This window comes from Nerophis ophidion, linkage group LG13, assembly GCF_033978795.1.
Source record: "Nerophis ophidion isolate RoL-2023_Sa linkage group LG13, RoL_Noph_v1.0, whole genome shotgun sequence".
Classification (NCBI taxonomy): domain Eukaryota; kingdom Metazoa; phylum Chordata; class Actinopteri; order Syngnathiformes; family Syngnathidae; genus Nerophis; species Nerophis ophidion.
This window is the reverse complement of record NC_084623.1, coordinates 60,057,824-60,082,778: the sequence shown is the minus strand read 5'-3', so window position 1 is coordinate 60,082,778 and position 24,955 is coordinate 60,057,824. Positions and strand designations below refer to the sequence as shown.

The 24,955-nt window shown below is 37.4% G+C and overlaps 1 protein-coding gene and 1 long non-coding RNA gene across 3 annotated transcripts; one reads left to right on the top strand and one right to left on the bottom strand.

Moving 5' to 3' along the window:
- Window positions 1-492: 492 nt before the first annotated feature.
- On the bottom strand, window positions 493-24,580 carry lhx1a (LIM homeobox 1a). 2 transcript variants are annotated; one of them, XM_061919325.1, is made up of 5 exons: window positions 24,168-24,580; window positions 21,102-21,325; window positions 17,571-17,854; window positions 7,692-7,857; window positions 493-3,457 (listed from the first exon to the last, which is right to left on the bottom strand). In XM_061919325.1, the coding sequence occupies exons 1-5, from the start codon at window positions 24,335-24,337 to the stop codon at window positions 3,078-3,080; spliced, it is 1,224 nt and encodes a 407-aa protein (XP_061775309.1). In that variant the 5' UTR covers window positions 24,338-24,580; the 3' UTR covers window positions 493-3,077. The 2 variants fall into 2 exon arrangements, with proteins under 2 accessions (XP_061775309.1, XP_061775310.1); XM_061919326.1 differs by having other exon boundaries at window positions 493-3,346.
- On the top strand, window positions 15,620-22,308 carry LOC133564818 (uncharacterized). Its single transcript, XR_009809343.1, has 3 exons — window positions 15,620-16,068; window positions 16,335-16,501; window positions 21,635-22,308. It is a non-coding gene; the product is annotated as an uncharacterized LOC133564818 (long non-coding RNA).
- Window positions 24,581-24,955: the final 375 nt, after the last annotated feature.

The following is a 24,955-nucleotide window of genomic DNA, read 5'->3' as shown; positions in this document are numbered from 1 at the left end:
GCAAATAATGCAGTTTAAATGTAGATCATGTGGAATATAATCTTGTCATTTATTATTTAATTCCACAAGTCACATGGTGCGCAGGAAACAATTAAGTTTAGTCCATCAAATGTAAAATTGCCAACATAAATGTTGTTTATTTCCAACACGACATATGATGTTAGCATAAATGCTGTGTCGCTGCAATTCATATTTGGTGGAGTTGAACTTTCTGACTCCTCTTACCAGAATGATCCATCTGCATTTTAGCAACTTTGTACATAAATCAAGCTGACAAATATGGCACTGATTGGGCGGAATGACCAACACCTGAAGGCTGGTGGTCAGCTGACCCTTGCCGAGGTAAATGTGAAACTGAAAGTATATCCAGCAAGATGAAGATTTGTAATGTTTTAGTGGCGTCTTCAAGAAGTCTCTAATTGGATGACAAGTAGCAGCTTTGATATGCAAATTGTTTACTTGAGGACTTTTAGCAACTCCTGGATCCGAGAATAATATTTGTGCTATTCTTTTATTTGGCAACTACTCCGCTGGATGCATGTTTTCTTTTGTAAACAACATTTCGTACAAACTAGCACAGTGAAGCAAAACCCCGGCGAGTGTCGTTTCTTCGTACAAAAGAAAGGAAATCAATACAAAAGTTTGGTTGGTTGCTCGCAAGGTTTTTTTTTTTTACGTGGACGGCGTTCTAAAACACAGACCTCTGGACTCCTGAATGGTTCATGTAGACCACGTAAACACTCGACTGTTCCAAGTCCAGGTGTTTTAGAAGCTGGACTTCAAGTTGAAATAAAGGGTTGGCAATCCGTTGAGGGCTCGGGTCTTGGCCTTTTGAAGGCGGCGTTCCCAGGACTTGGTGGACATTTTGACAGCAAAAGAAGAAGAAGGACAAAAGGACGGTAGGACGGTCAATATGGCAGACCTACAGAGTCCGAGGCGTAGGGAATAAATACAATAAAATACAGAGTCTGTGCGTAAAGCTATTCAAGTCTTTGACAGAAGCTAGGGATGTCGTTCATGGTCCGAACATTTATGGGATGTGGAAACGTCTTTTTCCGTGTTTGATCACTAAGCCCAGTCCCTAGCATGACACCATCGCCATACCGTTATCATTTCCTGTTTCCGCTTGCAATTTTTGTTTTATCGGTGCGATTTCCTGTTTCCACTCGCATTTCTTGTTTTATTGTTGATTGATTGATTGAAAGTTTTATTAGTAGATTGCACAGTACAGTACATATTCCATACAATTGACCACTAAATGGTAACACCCCAATAAGTTTTTCAACTCGTTTAAGTCAGGGTCAACGTTAATCAATTCATGGTTGCTATTTCCTGTTTCCACTCGCATTTCTTGTTTTATTGTTGATTGAAAGTTTTATTAGTAGATTGCACAGTACAGTACATATTCTGTACAATTGACCACTAAATGGTAACACCACAATAAGTTTTTCAACTCGTTTAAGTCAGGGTCAACGTTAATCAATTCATGTTTGCTATTTCCTGTTTCCACTCGCATTTCTTGTTTTATTGTTGATTGATTGATTGAAAGTTTTATTAGTAGATTGCACAGTACAGTACATATTCTGTACAATTGACCACTAAATGGTAACACCCCAATAAGTTTTTCAACTTGTTTAAGTCGGGGTCCACGTTAATCAATTCATGGTTGCTATTTCCTGTTTCCACTCGCATTTCTTGTTTTATTGTTGATTGAAAGTTTTATTAGTAGATTGCACAGTACAGTACATATTCTGTACAATTGACCACTAAATGGTAACACCACAATAAGTTTTTCAACTCGTTTAAGTCAGGGTCAACGTTAATCAATTCATGTTTGCTATTTCCTGTTTCCACTCGCAATTCTCGCAAGCGAGTCAAGTCTTTTGAACGGCTCTTTTAAGCCAACGACGAGAACCGATTAGCAGTCGGCGGCCATTCGTTAAGGAGCCACTTGAAACCACCTGACTAAACCGACTGAAATAAAATACAAAAACGAGCCGGAGTCAAAGAAAAAGAAGCAACATTTGGAAATACTTTTCTGGTGCGTTTAGTAGCTTACGCCACCTTTATTTGGTACAATGTCACGTTTCCTGCGCATCACCCTCAGTTCACATTGAAGTCATATGTTTTTGCTAATGTGAACCACTACAATAAAACATCGATTTAGTTACCCCAATATTGGAATTTGTCATAAAACCCCGCAGTGTGAGGGCAACCAGACAAGTTTAGGTGTGCACATCCAAAGGTGGGGTAGTACAATGTTGCATTGACATTTATACACTATGTTGTGCTCATTTCTGCTGTAGTCTTATTGATTTACTATTTAGGTTTAGGTTATTTGAAGCCTCTGTAGTATAAATGGTTCCACAACATTTCTGGGGTGAAAGAAAACTCTAAGTAATAATCTCACGGTCCTCACTGGGGATAAGCTAGCACATTGTGGAGCGTTTACAATCAAAACAACCCAGAATAAATTGGAATCAATATTTCCCACAAAGAGAATCCAAAAACTTGAATTATTAATATACGCATCTTTTCTTATAACTGCTTCTCGTTATCGTATAAACAGGTAAACAAATTCTTAGAAGAACCAGAACAAGGATCCGGTCATTTGAACGGTTCTTTGAAAGGATCCGCTCTTTCTCGTTTATTGTTTTTCTAAATTACCTTGAACTATTCTTCAATAAGTTCTTCTATTCTGCTATTTCCTTCGGTTAAAATGTCGGTATTTTACGGACGTTGTCACACTTTGAGCGTCGTTTCCCGCAAAGCCGTCCTAACCTGCACCTCAGAACGATACAGCCTCTCCCAGTGCTAAAAAAGCCACGTTCGCCTCGTAGCCCCGCCCACCGTTGACAAATTCGTCATCTCGGGAAGAAAGAAGGCATGAAACAGGAAATGATGAGTAGAAAAGCGACAGTGTCAGGGAGATGAAGGCTGTCGTGTCCAATCTGGTTCGTACCAATAAATAATAAATAAGAAATGATACAAAAAAATACTCCTGTGGTATCGACCAAACCCTGTTGGTATCCATGTTTGAATCCAAGACCCCGGTTAGCGTCCAGCCTGGCAAAGAGCTACCACACAGTGGCTTCGTTCATTTCCGTGGGCGGGTGTGACAAGTGGTTGCTGTACCCGTTGGTGTTGAGAGACAGAGAGGTGAAGGGCGGGCTGGGCCCAAACACCTCGGAGGACATACTGTGCAGGGTCCCCGGCATGCCGGGCTCGGGGCTCGGAGAGTCCCCGGGGTGGTGGGACATGATATCGGAAAAGCGCTGCACTTCGCTGGATGGATGGTGGCCCGGTAGTGGGTGGTCCATACCTCCCAGGGGTGTGCCCGTGGGGCCTGAAGAGGGCACAAAGGGCAGATCAACTGGGGTCTGGGCTTGCGACGAAGGTGGGCCCTGAGGAAAGAAGTCATAGTTCCCTCCTGGACCGTAATACTCGCTTTGATAATCTGCAGATTGACAAAATGAAGATGGATGAGCGGGGAGAAGAGGAATAACATTGAAGAAGACATGTTTGAATAGTCATGTGGGCGACATTAGTCACAGAGCCGCTTGCTCTTAATTCATTCTCGGCTGCACTTGGGTGGCTAGAACACATCCAGGCTGCAGAATTAATTAAAAGTCGGTCCATTTCCTCGGCAATTCGACAAAAGCAATTCACTCCATGCGTAAAATCTCAAATATTTGACTGGTTTGAAACCCACAAAGGATAACTTTGGACACCGAGCTCGAAAGCTGACAACTATCTTCAGAAACAAAGTGAAGATGTTCACGGATATCATGTTTGTAGAAAATACTACCAACTCAAGGTTTACGCTGGGTTGACCTGACACGGTTAAGTGTGTTGCTTTCCTTGGTGTTACTAATCTGTGTCATTGGCGTGTGACTCGCAGACTGGACTACAAAAAACGGAATCTAGTGTTGAATATCAGGGAGATAAGAAGTGGGAAACTGTCTTTGTGAGCATTTGTCCGGTGAAATCATTCCTTCCCAGAACTCCCACCCGAGCTACACAATGTGGAGACCGCTACGTGAAACACCGACTAAGTCTGCAAACAAACTACTATGCTAACGCTCGCTAGGACGACACATACACCTGCAACACCTGACATCAGCTTGTGATGTTGTGGACTACACCGCTCGTATAGGATCCAGGTCAGGTCGTCGTAAGTTCTACATAAGATCAGAGTAAGATCAATGTCGGGTCCATGTCAGATCCATGTCAGCTTGACATAAGATCAGCGTAAGATCGATGTTAGGTCTATGTCAAGTCCCTGTCAGATCGATGTCAGGTCCAATTGTCATAGCAAAATAGGATCAGAGTAAGATCGATGTTAGGTCTATGTCAAGTCCAGGTCAGATCGATGTCAGGTCCAATTGTCATTGCAAAATAGGATCAGAGTAAGATCGATGTCAGGTCCATGTAAAATCGACATAAGATCAGCATAGGATCGTGGTCAAGTCCATGTCAGGTCTATTGAAAGATGATGTAAGATCCACATATGATCAACGTAAGATCGATGCTAGGTCCATGTCAGGTCGATGTAAGATCCACATAAGATCAGCATAGGATCGTGGTCAGGTCCATGTCAGGTTTATGGGAAGGCGATGTAAGATCCACATATGATCAACGTAAGATCGATGCTAGGTCCATCCATGTCGAGTCGATATAAGATCCACATAAGATTAGAGTAAGATCAAAGTTAGGTCGATTCAAGATCCACATAAAATCAGCATAGGATCATGGTCAGGTCCATGTTAGATTGACATAAGATTAGAGTAAGATCGATGTTAGGTCCATGTCAAGTCCATCTCAGATCAATGTCAAGTCGACATTTGATCAGAGTAAGATTGATGTCAGGTCCATGTCAGATCTTTGTCATGTGGACATAAGATTAGCGTAAGATCGCTTTTAGGTCCATGTCAAATCCATCTCAGATAGATGTCAAGTCGATGTAAGATCGACATATGATCAGCGTAAGATTGATGTCAGATCGATGTAATATAAGCACAGGATCGAGGTCAGGTCCATGTCAGGTCTATTTGAAGTCCAGGTAAGATCGACATAGGATCAACGTAAGATCGATATTAGGTCCATGTCAGGTCGATGTAAGATCCACATAAGATTGGAGTAAGATCAATGTTAGGTTGATGTAAGATCCACATAAGATCAGCATAGGATCACGGTCAGGTCCATGTCAGATCTTTGTCATGTCGACATAAGATTAGTTTAAGATCAATGCTAGGTCCATGTCATGTCGATATAAGATCCACATAAGATTGGAGTAAGATCGATGTTAGGTTGATGTAAGATCCACATAAGATCAGCATAGGACCGTGGTCAGGTCCATGTCAGATCTTTGTCATGTCGACATAAGATTAGTTTAAGATCGATGCTAGGTCCATGTCAGGTCGATATAAGATCCACATAAGATTGGAGTAAGATCGATGTTAGGTTGATGTAAGATCCACATAAGATCAGCATAGGACCGTGGTCAGGTCCATGTCAGGTCTATGTAAGATCCACATAAGATTGGCGTAAGATCGATGTTAGGTTGATGTAAGATCCACATAAGATCAGCATAGGACCGTGGTCAGGTCCATGTCAGGTCTATGTAAGATCCACATAAGATTGGCGTAAGATCGATGTTAGGTTGATGTAAGATCCACATAAGATCAGCATAGGACCGTGGTCAGGTCCATGTCAGATCTTTGTCATGTCGACATAAAATTAGTGTAAGATCAATGCTAGGTCCATGTCAGGTCGATATAAGATCCACATAAGATTGGAGTAAGATCGATGTTAGGTTGATGTAAGATCCACATAAGATCAGCATAGGACCGTGGTCAGGTCCATGTCAGGTCTATGTAAGATCCACAGAAGATCGATGTTAGGTCCATGTTAGATTGATGTAAGATATAAATCAATATACAATGTATGTAAGATGTACATCAGATTAATGTAAAATAGATGTAAAATCAATGTAAGATCGATGTAAAATAGATGTAAGAGATGTGTAACATTTATGTAAAATAGATGTAAGATCGATGTAAAATAGATGTAAGAGATGTGTAACATATATGTAAAATAGATGTAAGAGATGTGTAACATATATGTAAAATAGATGTAAGATCGATGTATAACAAGTGTAGTTTATGTAAGATATATGTAAAATGGATGTAAGATCGATGTATAACAAGTGTAGTATATGTAAGATATATGTAAAATAGATGCAAGATCGATCTATGATTGATGTAAGATATATGTAAAATAGATGTAAAATCGATGTAAGATCGATGTAAGAAATATGTAAAATAGATGCAAGGTCGATCTATGATTGATGTAAGTTATATGTAAAATAGATGTAAAATCGATGTAAGAGATATGTAAGATATATGTCAGATTTGTATACGATTTATGTAAGATATATGTAAGCTCTATGCAAGATCTATGCAAGATATATGTAAGATCGATGTAGGATTGATGTAAGATATATGTCAGTTAGATGTAAGATATAAAAAATATAAATTGTAAGTAAGATGTATGTCGGATTGATGTAAGATATATGTAAAATAGATGTAAGATATAAAAAATTATACATTGTAAGTAAGATGTATGTCAGATTGTTGTAAAATAGATGTAATTTATGTAAGAAACAGTATATGTAAAATACATGCAAGATCGATGTAAGATATATGTAAGATATATGTAAGACATATGTAAGATATGTGTAAAATATATGTAACATATATGTAAAATAGATGTAAGCATGTGTGCATGAAATTAAAATAGTGTTGATAAGTTTATAAACAAGATGTAAGGATGTGTGCATGAAATTAAAATAATGTTGATACGTGTATAAAGTATATGTAAGGATGTGTGCATGAAATTAAAATAATGTTGATAAGTTTATAAACAAGATGTAAGGATATGTGCATGAAATTAAAATAATGTTGATACGTATATAATATATGTAAGGATGTGTGCATGAAATTAAAATAATGTTGATACGTGTATAAAGTAGATGTAAGGATGTGTGCATGAAATTAAAATAATGTTGATAAGTGTATAAAGTACATGTAAGGATGTGTGCATGAAATTAAAATAATGTTGATAAGTGTATAAAGTAGATGTAAGGATGTGTGCATGAAAAGACGTTGTGATTCGTACAAAGCAAGCGTGTGCTTCATGTTAAGTTGATGTTATAGAATGTGCTTATAAAGATTGTACACTTTTTGTTGACAATCATATACAACTTTATGAGCCTTTTACTTTAGAATATATTTTTGTTCTTTTTAAATCCTTACTTGAAAACAACTTGTGCTTATTACCACGAAATGAACAAAGAAGATATACATTGAAAAACATTGAAAAGAAATGTATTGAGTGTCTTATTTGCTGTTGTGAGGTTTTTGTCCCAATAGTCAGACTTTCGAAGGTGAAAAGCCTGATTGGGATATTTTCTTAGCTTGTTCTCTGTTAAACTATAATATTGTATTAAAACATGACGACTGTAGATTTAAAATGAGCTTTAGTAGTAATTGACAGGACACACTGCTAGTTGTCTCCTAAATGGTTGCCAGACGTCACTAAAAGAGTAGAAGTCAAGTACAAAACTTTACGGGACGTCTTTGAGGACATTTGCAAAGTTGCTTGTCAGGCAGTTGAAGAAGAAAACCCACCTCCGTAGTAAGAGAAAGGTCCATTTGGGATAAGTTCTCCTGGTTCCAAGCGGTCCACCAGGGTCCTCATCCGCCTGGGGCTCCTGAAGAAGGCATGCCTTCGGGCCCCCAGAGCACTCAACTGCTTCATGCGTCTCTCTTTGGAACGGCGGTTCTGGAACCACACCTGAAACACACCAGGTCTCTATTACCAATCACATACAAGTCATCTCAGACGTTGAGCCGTGATAAACGTCTTACTAGGCATAAAAGTGCCCCCATGACACTTCTTTGTTTTCTTCTAGAACAGACGTGGGCGAATGAAGGCCCGGGGGCCACAAGCGGCCCGCTAGGCTTTTCAATCTGGCCCACCGGACATTCCCAAATAATTTGTTTCGATCTTTAAGAACAAATGTGTAGCTGCCATTATGATGTGCAGTGATGTTTTGAAATGACCGTAAGTAAGTCTTCAACTACAGTATACACTTTATTTCAATGGCTGGAATCTGTGCTTGTGCATGATGTACTAGTTACTATGGTGATCTGAATAGTTACTATGGTACTCTAGTTGGTTACTATGGTAATCTACGTCACAGCAGGGATTTTGTTTTAGTAAGTAAGTTGTAAGTAGGTAAATGTTATTTATAAAGCGCTTTTCACAGATACAATCACAAAACATAAGTCAAGTAAAACAACAATTAAATGTAAAACAACAGGGGCAACATCATAAAAAGGATACAAAGTGGATTAAAAATGATAGTCAAAAGGTGCAATAACTAAAAGCTTTACTAAAAAGAGAAGTTTTCAAATGAAAGTTTCAACACAGTCAAGATCACAGAAGGACTGCTGCAAATTGTTCCAGAGTCTGGGACCTCTAGCCTGGAATGCCAGACCTACATGGGGTTTAAAACGAGTTTTGGGGATCTTTAGAAGACCCTATGATATCAATATTCAGTGTTTTATCGTTCATAGATAACATTGTAAATGCCTGCATTCTGGTTGTCTCATTCAGGGGGGAAAAAAAAAATTAAATTCCATTCCGTTTTTTGTACAATACATTCATTCATATTTTAGTTTATTATTGCTACATCCTGCAGAACAGGTGTGCAGCAGTTATGGCTGAATATTATCAGAATGTAAATGTACAAGGAGTCACATTATTATAATTGCAAACCATTTTATTATCATATATCATTTTTAACTGTAAATAAAAATATTGGTAGTATTTTCCACAATTATTCCATAAAATTTACCTTGTTTTTTATTTTCCAGCATCACTGTATTTTACAGTAAAATTCCGGCAACTGAGCTGCCAGTTTTTTGTTTTGTTTTTTACCGTACAATCTATTGTTGTTGTTGTAATGTAAAATTTAATGAATAATATAAGTCAAGTAGATATTTAAATATTTATTCAAATCTTATGATATTTTGTGGAATGTAAGCTAATATTTTAGTTGCCGTATCAGACAATATTAATGTTGAAACGATATGCAACTGCATGATGTACATGAATAAATAGATGAAGTACTTTATTGATGCATATTATTTGCAGGCTTTTAACAGGCCACATAAAATCACGTGGCGGGCCAGATGTGGTCCACGGGCCTTGAGTTTCACACCCATGATGTTTTTGCTGTATCATGTAAATATATAGTATATGTAAATAATACATCCATCCATCCATTTTCTACCGCTTATTCCCTTTTTGGGTCGCAGTATAACAATTATCGAATATTTGCATATTTTGTTTTTCTAATGATCGTTGCTAATAGTCAAGTACACTCATTTGTTATAATTTATAATAATTTTTGTTAATAACATTAAAGTCACGAGAGACATTAATGACATAAGTGAAATCATTAAATCTAATGCAAGTATATCAAATATATTCCTTAAGTCTGGGTTTGTAATGTACACATAATGTGCAATCACTGCACAAAACAGCTGTCATTTTCTTAAATACATTAAAAATAATGTTGAACATTCAAAGTAAAAATGATATAATTCATTATAAAGAAAAAAGTACATATTAAATCCCAATTTTTTTATATTAATTTAATATAAAACTATAATGAAAGCATTTTAATTTTGTATGGATTTTAATTGTCGCTACATCATTGTTTTATATGTAATTCAAATATGTTATGTATTTAACGTAAATTGTACAATATATTCATGCACATTTTAGTTTTTTTATTATTTTTTATTATTGCTAAATCCTGTAGAACAGGTGTGTTGCAGTTATGGCTCAATATTATTAGAATGTAAATGTACAAGGAGTCGCCTTATTATAATATCAACCATTTTATTATTATATATAATTTTTGAGCTGCACTGTAAATACAAATATTTGTAGTACTTGCCACAATTATTCCATAAAATATAACTTGTTTTTTTTTTGTTTTGTTTTTTCCACAATCACTGTATTTTACAGTAAAATTCTGGCAACTGAGCTGTCAGTTTTTTTTTGTTTTTTTTTACTGTACAATCTATTCTTGTTGTTATAATGTACAATTTAATGAATAATATAAGTCAAGTAGATATTTAAATATTTATTCAAATCTTATGATATTTTGTAGAATGTAAGCTAATATTGTAGTTGCCGTATCAGACAATATTAATATTGAAAAGATATGCAACTGCATGATGTACATGAAGAATTAGACGTGGCGGGCCAGATGTGGTCCACGGGCCTTGAGTTTCACCCCAATGATGTTTTTACTATATCATGTAAATATATAGTCTATGTAAATAATAACAATTATCGAATATTTGCATATTTTGTTTTTTCTAATGATCATTGCTAATAGCCAAATATTTATTTGTTATAATTTATAACTATATGTTAATAATAAAGTCACGAGTGACATTAATGACATATGTGAAATCATTAAATTTAATGCAAGTATATCAAATATATTCCTTAAGTCTGGGTTTGTAATGTACACATAATGTGCAATCATTATGCAAAAAAAGATTCATTTTTCCGAAACACATTAAAAACATTGTTGAATATTTATTATAAAATAAAAAATATTTAAAAATAAGAAATGATATGTTGAATTAAAATTATAAATATTGTTTTCAAAATAACATTATATGAACATGTTAATTGTTTTTGTATGGATGTTAATTGTCGCTATATCATATTTTGATGTATATTTTTTATAATATATAGCCATGCATATTTTAGTTTTTCCAATTGATTGTTGTTGTTGAATGTTGTCTGTCTATCTGTGTTGGCCCTGCGATGAGGTGGCGACTTGTCCAGGGTGTACGCCGCCTTCCGCCCGATTGTAGCTGAGATAGGCGCCAGCGCCCCCCGTGACCCCAAAAGGGAATAAGCGGTAGAAAATGGATGGATGTTGTTGTTGAATATTTTGCTATATAATTTAAATGTTTGGAAAACTTTTAAGACATAATTGTTGAATATATGCAAGTCGTGGTGTTTTGTTTAAAGTGGACATATTATGGCGTTTTGCATAATGTTGTGACGTGTGTGAGTTCTCCATTGAGAGTGTCAGAGGAGACAATGGGAAGAAGAGCCATGAAAAAGGTCTGAAGCTCATCATCTTGGCTTCAAATGCTAATCTTGGCTAAATACGATCGCACAATCCTCAGCTGTGCCAAAACTCCCAGCAGCCAGTTGGCGACTTTGCCTCGCCGAGTGCGCCAGGAATTTTTTTTTTTTTTTAAAAGAAGGCATATAAATTACCCATTTCCCAATCAACCTCACCAGTCGGCCAACTATTTTTTTCCCCTTGTAAATGAAATCCATGTTCAATTCCAGCGGAGGAGGCTGCTTGTAAATTGGGGTGACGAATGTGAGAGAATGGAGCCTGCACGGGCCTCGCCAGTCTGGCAGCTTGTGTTGACACCTCGCCATCAAATATAAGCTGTCACATGACACCTTTTAATGAGCGCATCGTGTCGGCAAAGATGCATGGCCACCGGAAGAAGCAGAGCTCTACGTGTGCTACGTAGGAGAGGGGTTTTCAACCACACACTCTGGTTTGCCGTGGGAGATGATGTCAAAAAAAATATTGTTGTTGTTGCTGAGCAGAATAACCATGTAATACTCTTTCATATCAGTAGGTGGCAGCAGGTAGCTAATTGCTTTGTGGATGTGGGGAACATGGTTTGTGGCGATCACAATAGCGTACAGGTAAAAAGGTTAAACCAAAAATAAACATAAGGCCAATGCCGCTAAGAATAGGCATTAAGGCTTAGGGAAGGCTAAGCAGAACCAACCCAACAGTGAACTGGCTGCAAAGTAAACAAAAACAAAATGCTGGACTACAGCAAAGACTTACAGCGTGTGGAGCAGCAGACGGCGTCCACAAAGTACATCCGAACATGACATGATAATCAACAATGTCCCCGCAAAGGACCGCTACATCTGAAATAGCCTTGAGCGCTATTCCCCCGCAACTCTTTTGTTTTAGCAAAACAAAAGGGTTGCGGGGGAATAGCGCTCATGGAAGACATGAGACTGCTACAGGAAAATACCAACAAAACAGGAATAGCCACCAAAATAGGAGCGCAAGACAAAAACTAAAAGACTACACACAGGAAATACCTCCAACTAAGTCAGGAGGTGAGGTGAGAGTACTTTGAGACAAGAGCTGTTTCATGCATGCCAAGTTTTGGTTTGAATTTTTATCCAACACTTGCCTGAACAACTTTCTATTGTCCATATCAGCTAAAGAGTTTCGTTTTTTAAAGTTTTCTGCTGGTGGTGTGCCTCCACATTTTTTCAATGAAAAAAAAAGTTGAACAATCCTGACGTAGAAGCACATACTTATGTTAGCATGCTAGTACGGCATATAACAACGGACTACTCACCCCCGTATAAAACATACTGCCGATGTTTGAACTTGATTACGAGTACTAGACTACTGCAACTCACTTCTTGTCGGGATACCCAGCAAGAACATCCAGAAGCTGCAGTACCTACAAAATAGTGCTGCTAGGAGCCTGATGAGAGTCTGGAAATACGACCACATCACACCTCCGAGGACAAAGCTCTGAACTATGGGAGACGCGACTTTCTGCTCCGCCGCTCCCATTCTGTGGAACACTCTCCCTGATCACCTGAGGGTACCACAGACTGTGGATGCTTTAAAAAAAGGCTTAAAAACTCTTCTTTAAATTTTTATTTAAAAAAAGCCTTTTTTAGATATATGTATTTATGTTTTTAAACTTTGAGATTTTTTGCTTATTGTAAATTGCTTTCACAAATAAAATGTATTATCATTATTATTATTATTGATTAAATTGCGACTATGTATGATATTCATTGTACTCTAACCAACGTTGTCCTGGTCAAACAGAAAAAGCCATGAAGTTTGTACGTATGGTCTTGCGAGCATGTAGCTGGGAAAAGCTACTACTTCCTGTTTACATTGGACGCCTCACGGAAACAACCAATCACACGCCTTCTTATTGGGACGCGCGTTAGATTGATTGGTGCTAAGCGCCAAAGTATTTCTGGCAGCCGTTGGCTGCCGGCACAAAACTAAAAGTAACAAGTAGAACGTTAGAACGTGCTTACAAAGTACACAGCAGACGAATTCTGATAAACACCGACAACATTCTCTTCCTCTCAGTATGTTTATCACGACTGACTTGATGATCTATTACAGGAACGGCTGTGTGAATCAATCACGGATGTCATTGAGCAACAAAAAGAAGTCAGAAAATGAACGTATGTATTTGTAAACGCTCTGAAGTGGGGGAGGGGGAGGGTTGGATTAGCTTTGCTTCTTGCTACTCCTTTTCCGACATGATGTCAAGTGAAATAATGTCAAATTGTTTGATGTATTATACTGTAAGTATGTTCATGTTCTAAGTCAACTAAGGAAACAAAAAAATTATTATCGGTAAATTGAGCGCAGCAAAGGTATACATTTTCTCAGGTACATCATTATTGACAGTACGGAAACGTTTTTTTTTTTTTTTTCAATTTGTCGCACTTTTATTATTTCATTATTTTTATCTTGCAATTTTACTTTTTATCCGAACCCTTTCACTGTATTTCTTTGCACTATCTTGTTTAGCTTATGCATTGTTTGTGTTTGTTTTTTGCTCTATGCTTTTTAACCTGTAAAGCACTTTGGTACAATTTAAAAAGTGTTGTAAACGTGCTATATAAATAAAAATGCCTTGCCTACATAATTACTTTACCTTTTTCATTTGTTCTCAGCATTTTTACTATTTAAACATACTTTCTTTGTGTCATGTTCGCGTGTTTGATAATAATAAAGCGTTCTGTTTAAGAATACATTTGATACTTTTACTCCGATAGACTAAAACTAGGACGCAAAAGTTGAGCTAAGGAAAATGAGGACAAGATATATTACATACCCTAATTTGTCTGAAAATTTAAGAAATACAATTTAAAATAATTTATGCAATAGACCCTTCAAAGGATTTTTTGAGACTTAAATGTAACATGGGGGTTGATGGCTGTTATATCTGTGGTGATGTAGAGGATGTCAATCATCTGTGTGTGGAATGTGTGTGTGTAAGTGTGTGTGTGTGAGAGTGCACATGTGTGTTGGGAGGAGATGAGACATGAGCTGAGAGACAAGGGTGTGGAGATGTCCCCATTCTCTATAGAAAGAGATCACATTTGGTATTTTTATAAAGGACTGTAACATAGAAATTAGAGGTGTGGGAAAAAATCTATTCGAATATGAATCGCGATTCTCATGTTGTGTGATTCAGAATCGATTCTCTTTTTTTTTTTAATCGTTTTTTTGTTTTGTTTTTTCAATCCAGCAAAACATTACACAGCAATACCATAACAATGCAATCCAATTCCAAAACCAAACGTGACCCAGCAACACTCAGAACTGCAATAAACAGAGCAATTGAGAGGAGACACAAACAGGACACAGAATAAACTAAAAGTAGTGAAACAAAAATGAATATTATCAACAACAGTATCAATATAAGTTATAATTTCAGCCTAGCAGTGATTAAAAATCCCTCATTGACATTATCATTAGATATTTATAAAAAGAATAATAAAGAACAATAGTGTCACAGTGGCTTACACTTGCATGGCATCTCATAAGCTTGACAACACACTGTGTCCAATGTTTTCCCAAAGTCATATTTTTGGGTCGTTTAATAGTTAAAACAAATTTACATTATTGCAATCATAAAATATTGTCCTTTACAATTATAAAAGCTTTTTACAAAAATATACTAATCTGCTAGCATGTTAGCAGACTGGGGTAGATCCTGCTGAAATCTAGGTATTGAATGAATGGAGAATCCTTTTAAATCGGGAAAAAAATCGTTTTTGAATCAAGAACCGTGTTGAAATGAAAAAAAAAATAAAAAATTGATTTTGAATCGAATCGTGAGCCCAAGAATCAATATTGAATCGAATCGTGGGACACCCAAAGATTTGCAGCCCTAATAGAAATGTTTGTCAACATTGTTATGCTCCAGGCTTTTTGTTTTCTACAAATATTGTCGATTAATGAAAGTAATGCCTACATTTTGTAATTGGCTTTTAATGGTTTATAATTATCAATCAAATCTGGGAGGATGATTAAGAGTGCAAAAGCCCTTGGATTGATATTAGGTAGCACTTTTTGTCTTTTTTTTAAAAATTATTATTATTTTTCCCCCCCCATTATTTTGTATTATTACTCTATCTGTATTTGCGTTTGTTTTCTTTCCTTGATGTTAAAGTGATTTGACGTTTGTGTTAATTATAAAGGCTGTTTATAAACGCTGTTTTGTACTGTTTTTATAATGTTTTGTAATGTTTTATACCGTTGTTGAACTATTTTGATTATTGTTTCTCTTCTGTTTTTTTAATGTCGAAATGTATTAATACACATTTTTTAAAAATGCTACTTCCGGTTCTGGTGTCGGCATATGAAAACACATGAATCAGCTTTAATGTATGTTGATATGTTTGTAGACGTTTCTGTAGGAGTCCTGGAACCTTGTGCCACGTCTAAAGTATTTCATTGACATGTTAGCCAGAGTCTCAGGCAGACGGCACGGAGTCTTTATATCCGCTTTTTCAACACAATGAGGATTCCTAACACAAGACTGTGATGGACATTATTTAATGACGCGTGATGGTCTTCTGCTCTTCTTGGACTTTTAATAAACGCTTGACTCACTGGAACATGACCTTATTTTAAGTTTCACAGAATATTAAAAGACCTAATACAATTTTTTTTTAACAGCGCGTTATATTTCTTATTATCACAGCAGCCAATAGCTGCACGAAGTACTGCGATGTCGTCAACAACGTAGAAGAAGAAGGAAGATGATTGGTTCTCTGTGGGAGGCGCCAATATAATCAGGAAGTGACGGCCGGGCGACCATGGCGGCAAAATGACTTCGACGTCGACGTCACTTTTTTGTGAGTTAAAGTCTAATTATTATAAAGTTGGTACTTACTGTTGGGATTTATTAGCAATACTTTTACGTGTACTGTACGTAAGCGTAACAACATCATTACTGTACCGTGCGTTTGTATTTGTTCGAGGCATTTTTACTATGAACAATACTCGTCGTGCTCTTGCGTTTAAAAACAATAAAGTGTTCTATTAAAGAATACATTTGATACTTTGACTGCGATATACTTACATTAGACACGCGCGTAACGTTTCTTTTTTATGACGGCAGCCAATGGCTGCACGGAGTACTGCCATGTCGTCTGCTCAGCAACAACGTAGAAGAAGAAGAGGCAGCAATATGATTGGTTCTCTGTGGGAGGCGCCAAGATAAACAGGAAGTGACGGCCCGGCGACCATGGCGGCAAAATGACTTCGACGGCGTCACTATTTTGTGAGGTAAAGTCCAATTATTAACATGTGCTATTTAGATTTACACAGTATTAAAAAAAATGTAAAGGAATTTGACCTTTGCAACCCCATTATACTATTGGCTAAGTTTTATATTCATAAATGTAAGTTTCTCAATACCCGATCAGTTTTTTTCTGCCTTTAAAAATAACTTTAATTTTACTTTGAAACATTTTTACTTTCAACAACCAAAAAGCTGTTAAAACTATGATGCTGTGCTCCAAATCTAAATTATTCACGGAATGTGTAAGCCTATGGACACACACACACACACGCACGCACGCACGCACGCATACTGGTTATCATTTGGAATGGGGACCAAGTTTTTGATCATCACTTGTAAGGAACATACTTTCTACTATCTGACTATCATTTAAAACGGTTTCCCTGATTTTTTTGACCCTATACCGTCAGAGGTCCCCTAAAGGTGACTGTGGAAACAGAGCGATGTCCCCATTAAGTCAGCATTGTCAGAACACACACAAATATATATATATATATATATATATATATATATACATGTATATATGTATATATCTTGATTGGATTATCCAGAGATTAGTGCTCGATACCATGGTAGAGCGCAATATGTATGTGTTGGAAAAATCACAAGACTACTTCATCTCTACAGAACTGTTCATGAGCGGTTCCCTCAATCGTCAGGATATATATGTGTATATATATATATATATATATATATATATGTATATATATGTATATGTATGTATGTGTGTATATATATATATATATATATATATATATAATGCATTCTATTTTAGTTTATTGAGTCTACATCCCCCTGGCGCTGTTTTGTACTATGTTTGTACTTTTTTTGATTATTATTAATTATTTGATTATATGTATTGAATAAAAGTCAAATTATTATAAAGTTGTTACTGACTGTTGGGATTTATTAGCAACACTTTTACATATACTGTACTTAATGTGTACTATAATTATACATATTCAACAGACAGCAGCAGTTTAGGTTTTGAGTCACTCAAGTCATTTTTGTCTTGTACGTTTACTGTCATGTTAGTGCGAGCGTGACGCTGACCTGGATGACCCTCATGTTGAGGCCGGTCTCCTGGGCCAGTTGTTCCCTGATGTGTCTGGTGGGTTTGGGGGTTGCGGCAAACGCTGCCTTCAGCGTCTCCAGCTGCTTGGCCTTGATGGTCGTCCGCGGCCCGCGCCGCTTGCCGCCCAGGTTCTGGTCGTCGTTTTCGTTATTTACAGTTTCCTTATCCGAGAGAGCGGCCATCTCCGTGTCCTTCAGGACCACGTCGTCCTGCAGGGGGTCTTGGGAGTCCGGTGATAAACTGGGGTCACTGCACGCCGTTACTGGAAATGAGAATGTTTTAAATGGAGATTATAATCACATCTGATATGCAAACAAATTACGTACACACTTCCTGTATCTCATTCACTGTGTAGGGTTGAAAATTAATACTCTGATAATACACATTTCTTAACATCATCGTCCAAATATACACAATATATTTCCCATATGTCCTTTTCTAACAAGCCTTCAAACTGGGGGATTTTTTTCACTGTTGTGGCTATAGGCAACCTCTAAATATATATCTGTTTTATTTAACTCCATAAGATGACAGAAGCTGTATTAGGAATTTTAAAATGTTGTTACACAGCTGGTTGGTGAAATGAATTCTAATAAATATATGTAAAGTAATTAAACGAAATTGGATACATATGTCCTATACTCTGCATTTTGGGATGAATAGTTTGCCTATTTGATCCATCCATCCATTTTCTACCGCTTGTGCTTTTCGGTGTCGCGGGGGGTGCTGGAGCCTATCTCAGCTGCATTCAGGCGGAAGGCGGGGTACACCCTGGACTATTTAATATGCAACATAATTAGCGTCGCATCGTAAAACATTAACCGTTGTGGCAATAGGCAACCCCCCTGATGTGTATTCAAAAAGATTAACTCCCAAGATGGCGGTATGGATGTTTGAGTTGTCATGCAGTCTATGCACGTCCTTTACAGAGTCGAAAATAGTTCATTCTGTATGCTTGTTATTTAAATGATTTGTAAGTCAAATTGGGCAACATAATCTCATTTTGAGTAACACCTTGCGTTGTTAAATGTAAAGCATTAATTTTCCCGGGGTCCTGTCATTTTAAAATTAGCATCGACATTTAAAATTGTATTTCTTACAGTACACTCTTGGTCCGTTTTTGGGATGCAACGATACTGATTGATATTGTAATATTTACACAAAGTGTTTATAAACAACTACGTTCCAGTCTTTGGCTAGCAGCCATTAGCGACGGTGCCAAGGAGAATTAAGGCTTAATTAAATATGCTCCTTTGTGGGTAAAGTCTTCTGTTTGAGAACACTTGGAAATATGTAAACAAAGACAAGTGGATCACCTGAAAGCCGTGTGCCGCCATTTTCAGCTCGCAACTTCAGCTTATTCTAAAAAATAATACATAGTGACTATTGATAAAAAAATATTACACTCGTTAGCATACATCATATTGCTTTTAGCATCTTTCATGTACAAAATGAACCAAAAGGTGACCTTAAAACCGAGGTCTGTATACAATAAGTGATGAGAGTGTACCGTTAATGTAGTTTTATAGAACATGTCAACAGTAAATGAAACCAACGACAAAAGGAGCCCTCAATGTGTTACTTTTGTTTTATAGCCAATGTTTTTCGTCATAGGGTCAGACGCAAGGCAGGGCCGTACGGCTGACAACCGTATCACAATATAAGTGTTTTGTTTCGGTTGATATCAATAATGATTGCTATTTTTTATGGCTTATGGAAAATAAGGATCTTGAGAAAAATATATTTTGTTTGAAATGTGCTTTCCTGTGATTATATTCCCCCCAGCTATCAAGGCAGAAAGTAAATGTCAACACAAGCATGGAACACATTCACACAATGTCAACAAAATAGTAAAATCTCTTTGAGCACTTAACAATAACCTCTTAATATGAAGGAATATGGAAGAAATGCTTCATAAAGTGTAAGAAAACTGTGCAAATGTAAACATTGAGAAACCTGAGAATTATTTTCTGCAGGTTTAATGCCAGGAAATAACGTCTGTGTAACATTAATTTGCCCTGCTATTCCTATTTAATTATAGAAATTATTTTTTGTTTAGCAGTAATTGTCTAAATTTTATTAACATATCGGTCAATATTGATAATTATTCACATTTTGTATGACCTATGGGAAATGCGGAAAAGGAGAAAAATATATTTTATTTAAAATGTAACTTCCTGTGATTATAATCCCTTAGCTATCAAGGCAGAAAGGAAATGTCAACACAAGCATGGAAAACACTCACACAATGTCAACAAAATAGAAAAATCTAATTGAACACTTAACAATAATCTTTAAAAAGGAATACATAAGAAATACTTACAATGTAAGAAAGCTGTGAAAATGTAAACATAGAGAAACCTGAGAAGAATTATTTTCTGCTGGTTCAGTGCCAGGAAATAACGGTTGTGTAACATTAATTTGCCCTGTTATTCTTATTTAGGTATGGAAATTATTTTTTTGTTTTGCAGTAATTGTTTAAATGTTACTAATATATCAGTCGATATCAATAATTAATGACATTTTTTATGACCTATGGGAAATAAGGCGCCGGATAATAATATATTTAATGGTAAATGGGTTGTACTTGTATTGTGCTTTTCTACCCCTTTTTAAGGAGCCCTAAGCGCTTTGACAGTATTTCCACATTCGCCCATTCACACACTGACGGTGGGAGCTGCCATGCAAGGCGCTCACCAGGACCCATCAGGAGCAAGGGTGAAGTGTCTTGCCCAAGGACACAACGGACGTGGCTAGGATGGTAGAAGGTGGGGATTGAACCAGTAACCCTCAGATTGCTGGCACAGCCACTCTACCAACTTCGCCACGCCGTCCCCAAATGATCTAAAATGTATAAATAAATATCGAGGCAGAAAGGAGCTGTCAACACAAGCATGGAAAAGACTTAAACAATGTTAACAACATTTTAAAATCAGAATACACACTTAACAGTAAGCTCTTAAAATGAAGGAATATGTAAGAAATGCTTCATCAAGTGTACAAAAACTGTGAAAATGTAAACAGAGTAACCTGAGAAGAACTTTTTTCTGCGGGTTTAGTGGCAGGAGGTTACAGCTGTGCTCTAAAGGGTGAGCGCGGCTAACCTGGTGTGGTATTAGCGGTCTTAGTGGGGACAAGTGCCTTGCATCATGGACAGACCACATTGGTCTGACTACGGTCCCTGGGTTGGCGTGTCACTCCCACTGATCACTTATCAATTCATACTTGCGCTTCCTTCCCACCAAGAAGAGAAAAAATATATTTATTGAATGTACTTCTTATCAATATCGATTACGCATCTATCGCAGTGTATATATATATTGATATAATTTTATCGGCCCAGCCCTAATTAGATCTCATACTTTATTCGATGGTCCTTGAACGCACCACAGTTACTGCTGGCCAAATATGATGTATCTGTAATCTAGGTCCTCTGTCAGAAAAGAGCAGTAAAAAACATGCTACTATTTAGCGACTATTTAGCAGGTAGATGTGCACCGTGAACGTACCCGAGAGCAGGCTGGCGTCCTTCACGCTGGCGTTGGTGACGTAGTCGTCCTTGCACACAAACTTGTTCTCGTCGATGATGTAGAGCTCCTCGCCGGTGGAGAGCTGCTTGTTGCACATCATGCAGGTGAAGCAGTTGAGGTGGAAGACCTTGCTGCGTGCCCTCCTCACCAGGTCGCTGGGGCAGATGCCCTGCGAGCAGCCGCCACACTTGGTGCCGAACCTCCTGCGGGGACACGCAGCTTCTGGTCATGTCGTGCACTACATGGCATCTTATTTCTAATACGTTTAGTCCGTCGAACAGCACCTTTTCTTATCTTATATTTCTTAACCTTATCTTCCAAGAACCATGACAGGATGCAAGGAAATCATCAAACATTATACACTGCAGGTCTTCTCAATGACGTGCTTTATCAGTATCAGCTTGCTCATTGCAGCCATTAATCCTCATCAGAATGTTTTGTAGGTTAAAGTGTTTGATATATTTTGTCTGACTGACTTGATGTTCCTGATTGAATGTATTATTATGTTTCAGTATCAGGTGGTTCCAGTCGCTCCAACAATGTTTCTGTGAGGATTTTTCTCTCCCAATTTTTGGCAAAAACATTTCTGTACAGCCTAAAACAACGTTATTTGTCATAAATGGATGTACATATTTTTGTTTTCTTTCACACTGACATGCGGTCAGATGCACTGCTTGTCGGACGTTTTTGTTTTCAGGTCACATTCTGGGTTCATTGGTTACATTTCTTCATAGTTTTTTTGTGTCTGGTTCTAATCCAGGCCGTATTTATTTCTTTTTAAGAATGTGTCGCAGGCCAAGAAAAAACAATCTGTGGGCCACAAAAGGCCCGCGTGCCGCACTTTAGACACACCTCGCCATAGGTCTGTTAATCTCGCATGCTTAATATTAATATTATCTTTTGAAATAAATGTATTTTTGTTTTCACGGCACATTTTGGCTTCATTGGAGCCAGTTACATTTTTTCATAGTTTTTTGTGTCGAGTTCTAATCCAGGCCTTGTTTATTTCCTTTGACTCAGTGTTGCAAAAGCAAGCTGCGGGCCGCAAAAAGGGCCCCGTGCTGCACTTTGGACACCCGCCGCAATAAATCCATTAATCTAGCATGTTTAATATGAATATTATCTTTTATTACAAATGTGTTCAAACGAAAAAAATACTTTATGCCAATAAAACAATTTTGTTTGACTTTTTTGTATGTTTTTTATTGCTACAAATGATTGTATTGTTCATTTATTGAAGACAAAATGACAAGAGTGAAAGAATCGTTGTATTTAGTGTGTACATTAGCAATCGTATTGAACCCGTGATCAAGTAATGAATGAGTGTTTTATTGTATCATCATAATTATCATTACGTTATTGTTACATCAGTCCGAGTACAAGAATGTGGTTTTCCATGTTTAACAAAAGGACACAAAAACACATTTTAACGTAATATTTTACGGCCAACCCATTTGATATTTAGTGAATGTTGCGTGTGTAAAAGGTGAGAATTATTGAAAGCCTATTAGTCCAGGTGTGATCATTCCAAACGTGTATTGGCCGTCTGATTGTTGATCTTCTCTCCGATATTGAAATGTGCGCTGCGGCGGCCCGCGGGTTCGAGCCCGAGTGCGACCTTGTTTGCTTGTTTGCTCCAAGTGTGATTTCCGCCCCGCTGCGAGCCGACACTCGTTAAACGTCGCTTCCCCCCGCGTTTTTTCACCCCGCATAACAATCCAAATGAAGAAGCTTTTAATTAGTGCCTCCTCATCAAAGATTATTGGCAACCAGTCTGCGCGTGCAAAATGCATCAATGCGCTTTTTCTCTCTTAATATTGGATCATATCGCACTTTTCCACAAATACTTATTACCGACATTTCTATTGCAACATGATCATGTTAGACTTTTGTATTTGTATTTCTCTATTATATATTGTTGCGTTTTAGTATTTGTACTGGCAAACATGTCGATAATTAATGAGCTTCAATATTACATTGAAGTTACAACTTACACCCATTCAACATTTTAAACGCTTCATTGGTTTGAACTAAAAAATGTAAACATTTTTGTAGGATTGCTTTTAGTGTTATGAATGCATTATGGAGTCATAGAAATGTTTACTAGGCCTTCAATCAAGATGCTTTTTTATATTAAAATAAGTATTTACACCGTGTTGGTAATTGTACAAGTATGCGATAAAAGTTCACAATAATAAGTCCATTTAAATCTATATAACCCCGAAAGGGAATAAGCGGTAGAAAATGGATGGATGGATAACGTCTCATATATCCTATTCCACAAATTCAAAATACCAAAGTCTTGATTAATCAAATACATATATTTCATTTAAAGGAGGACGAACCGGAATATAATACTGCTATTACATGAAGAAATAAATAAATAGTTTTATTTAAATGTATATAATGTCTAATATACCCTTTTCTACAAATGCTTGATTTAAATATATATATATATATATATATATAAAAAATTTAAGTGAGGATGAATCGGAATACTAAAACCGCTGTTACATGAATAAATCGTGTTGTTTTAATATATATAACGTCTCGTATACCCTTTTCCACAAATGCTTGATTAAAAAAAATTATATATCATATAGGTGGACGAACTGGAATATAATACTGCTGTTAAATGAAGAAATTGTTTTATCTAAATGTATAAAACGTCTAATATACCCTTTTCTACTAAGGCTTGATTTATATATATATATATATATATATATATATATATAAGTGAGGATGAATCTGAATACTTATACTGCTTTTACATGAAGAAATCGTTTTGTTTAAATATAAATAACGTCTCATATTTCATTTTCCAGAAATTAGAAATACCAAATGCATGATAAAAAAAAAACATATATTTAATTTGGAGGACGAATCTGAATACTAATACTGCTGTTACTTGAAGAAATCGTTTTGTGTAAATACATATATGACGTCTCATATAACCCTTTTCACAAATGCTTGATTAAAACAAAAGATACAGTATCTCATATTCGGTGCCATCTGAAGGAGGACGAACCGGAACACTTGTGTTACCTGAAGAAATCGTTCTTGCAGTAAAGTCTTCCGTCCCTGGAAAAGCACTTCTCCGTCAAGTTGCACTTGCAGTCCGCGCACTGCACGCACTTGACGTGCCAGGCTCGGTCCAGCACGTTGAGCAGAAAGCGGTCCAGGATGGGCCTCTCGCAGCCCGCACAGTGCACCATGACGCCGGCTCGGTACCGCGGGACGCAGTCAGCAGCAGCGGCCGAACATCGGCGGCACCAGCCCGAATCGGACCTTCTGGGTCAGTCCGCGCGTGTCCGAATGAAGGAAGAATCGACCTTGCTGTTTATCCGTTCAGATGGAAGAAGATGAAGCGAATATCCCAACTTCATCCGCGCCTGGACGCACCGGCGGTTCCGGGGGGTGTTGGGCTCATTGCGTCCGCCTGCGGTGCCGTGACGCGTCACGTCTGCACTGGCGGGAAGAAGAAACTCTTCTCTATACCTTTTGCTCCAGCCCGATGACGTCACCCGCCCCCGCCGGACCAATCAGCGGCGCGCCAGCAGGCAACAAACCCAACCTTCGTCCGCCGAACGTCCGCCGCGAGTCGGGACTGAAAAGCCGCCGAGTGTCCTCCGAGTCTGCCGAGGCAGGACCTGATGAAGACCGCGCAGGTAGCATCCAGATACCGACTTTATTTCAGGCAATACTCTCAGATACTGCATTGATTTCATGTAGTACTCTCTAGTACTGCATTTATTCAATGCATTACTCTCTAATACTGTATTTATTTCATGTAGTACTCTCTAGTACTGCATTTATTTAATGCATTACTCTCA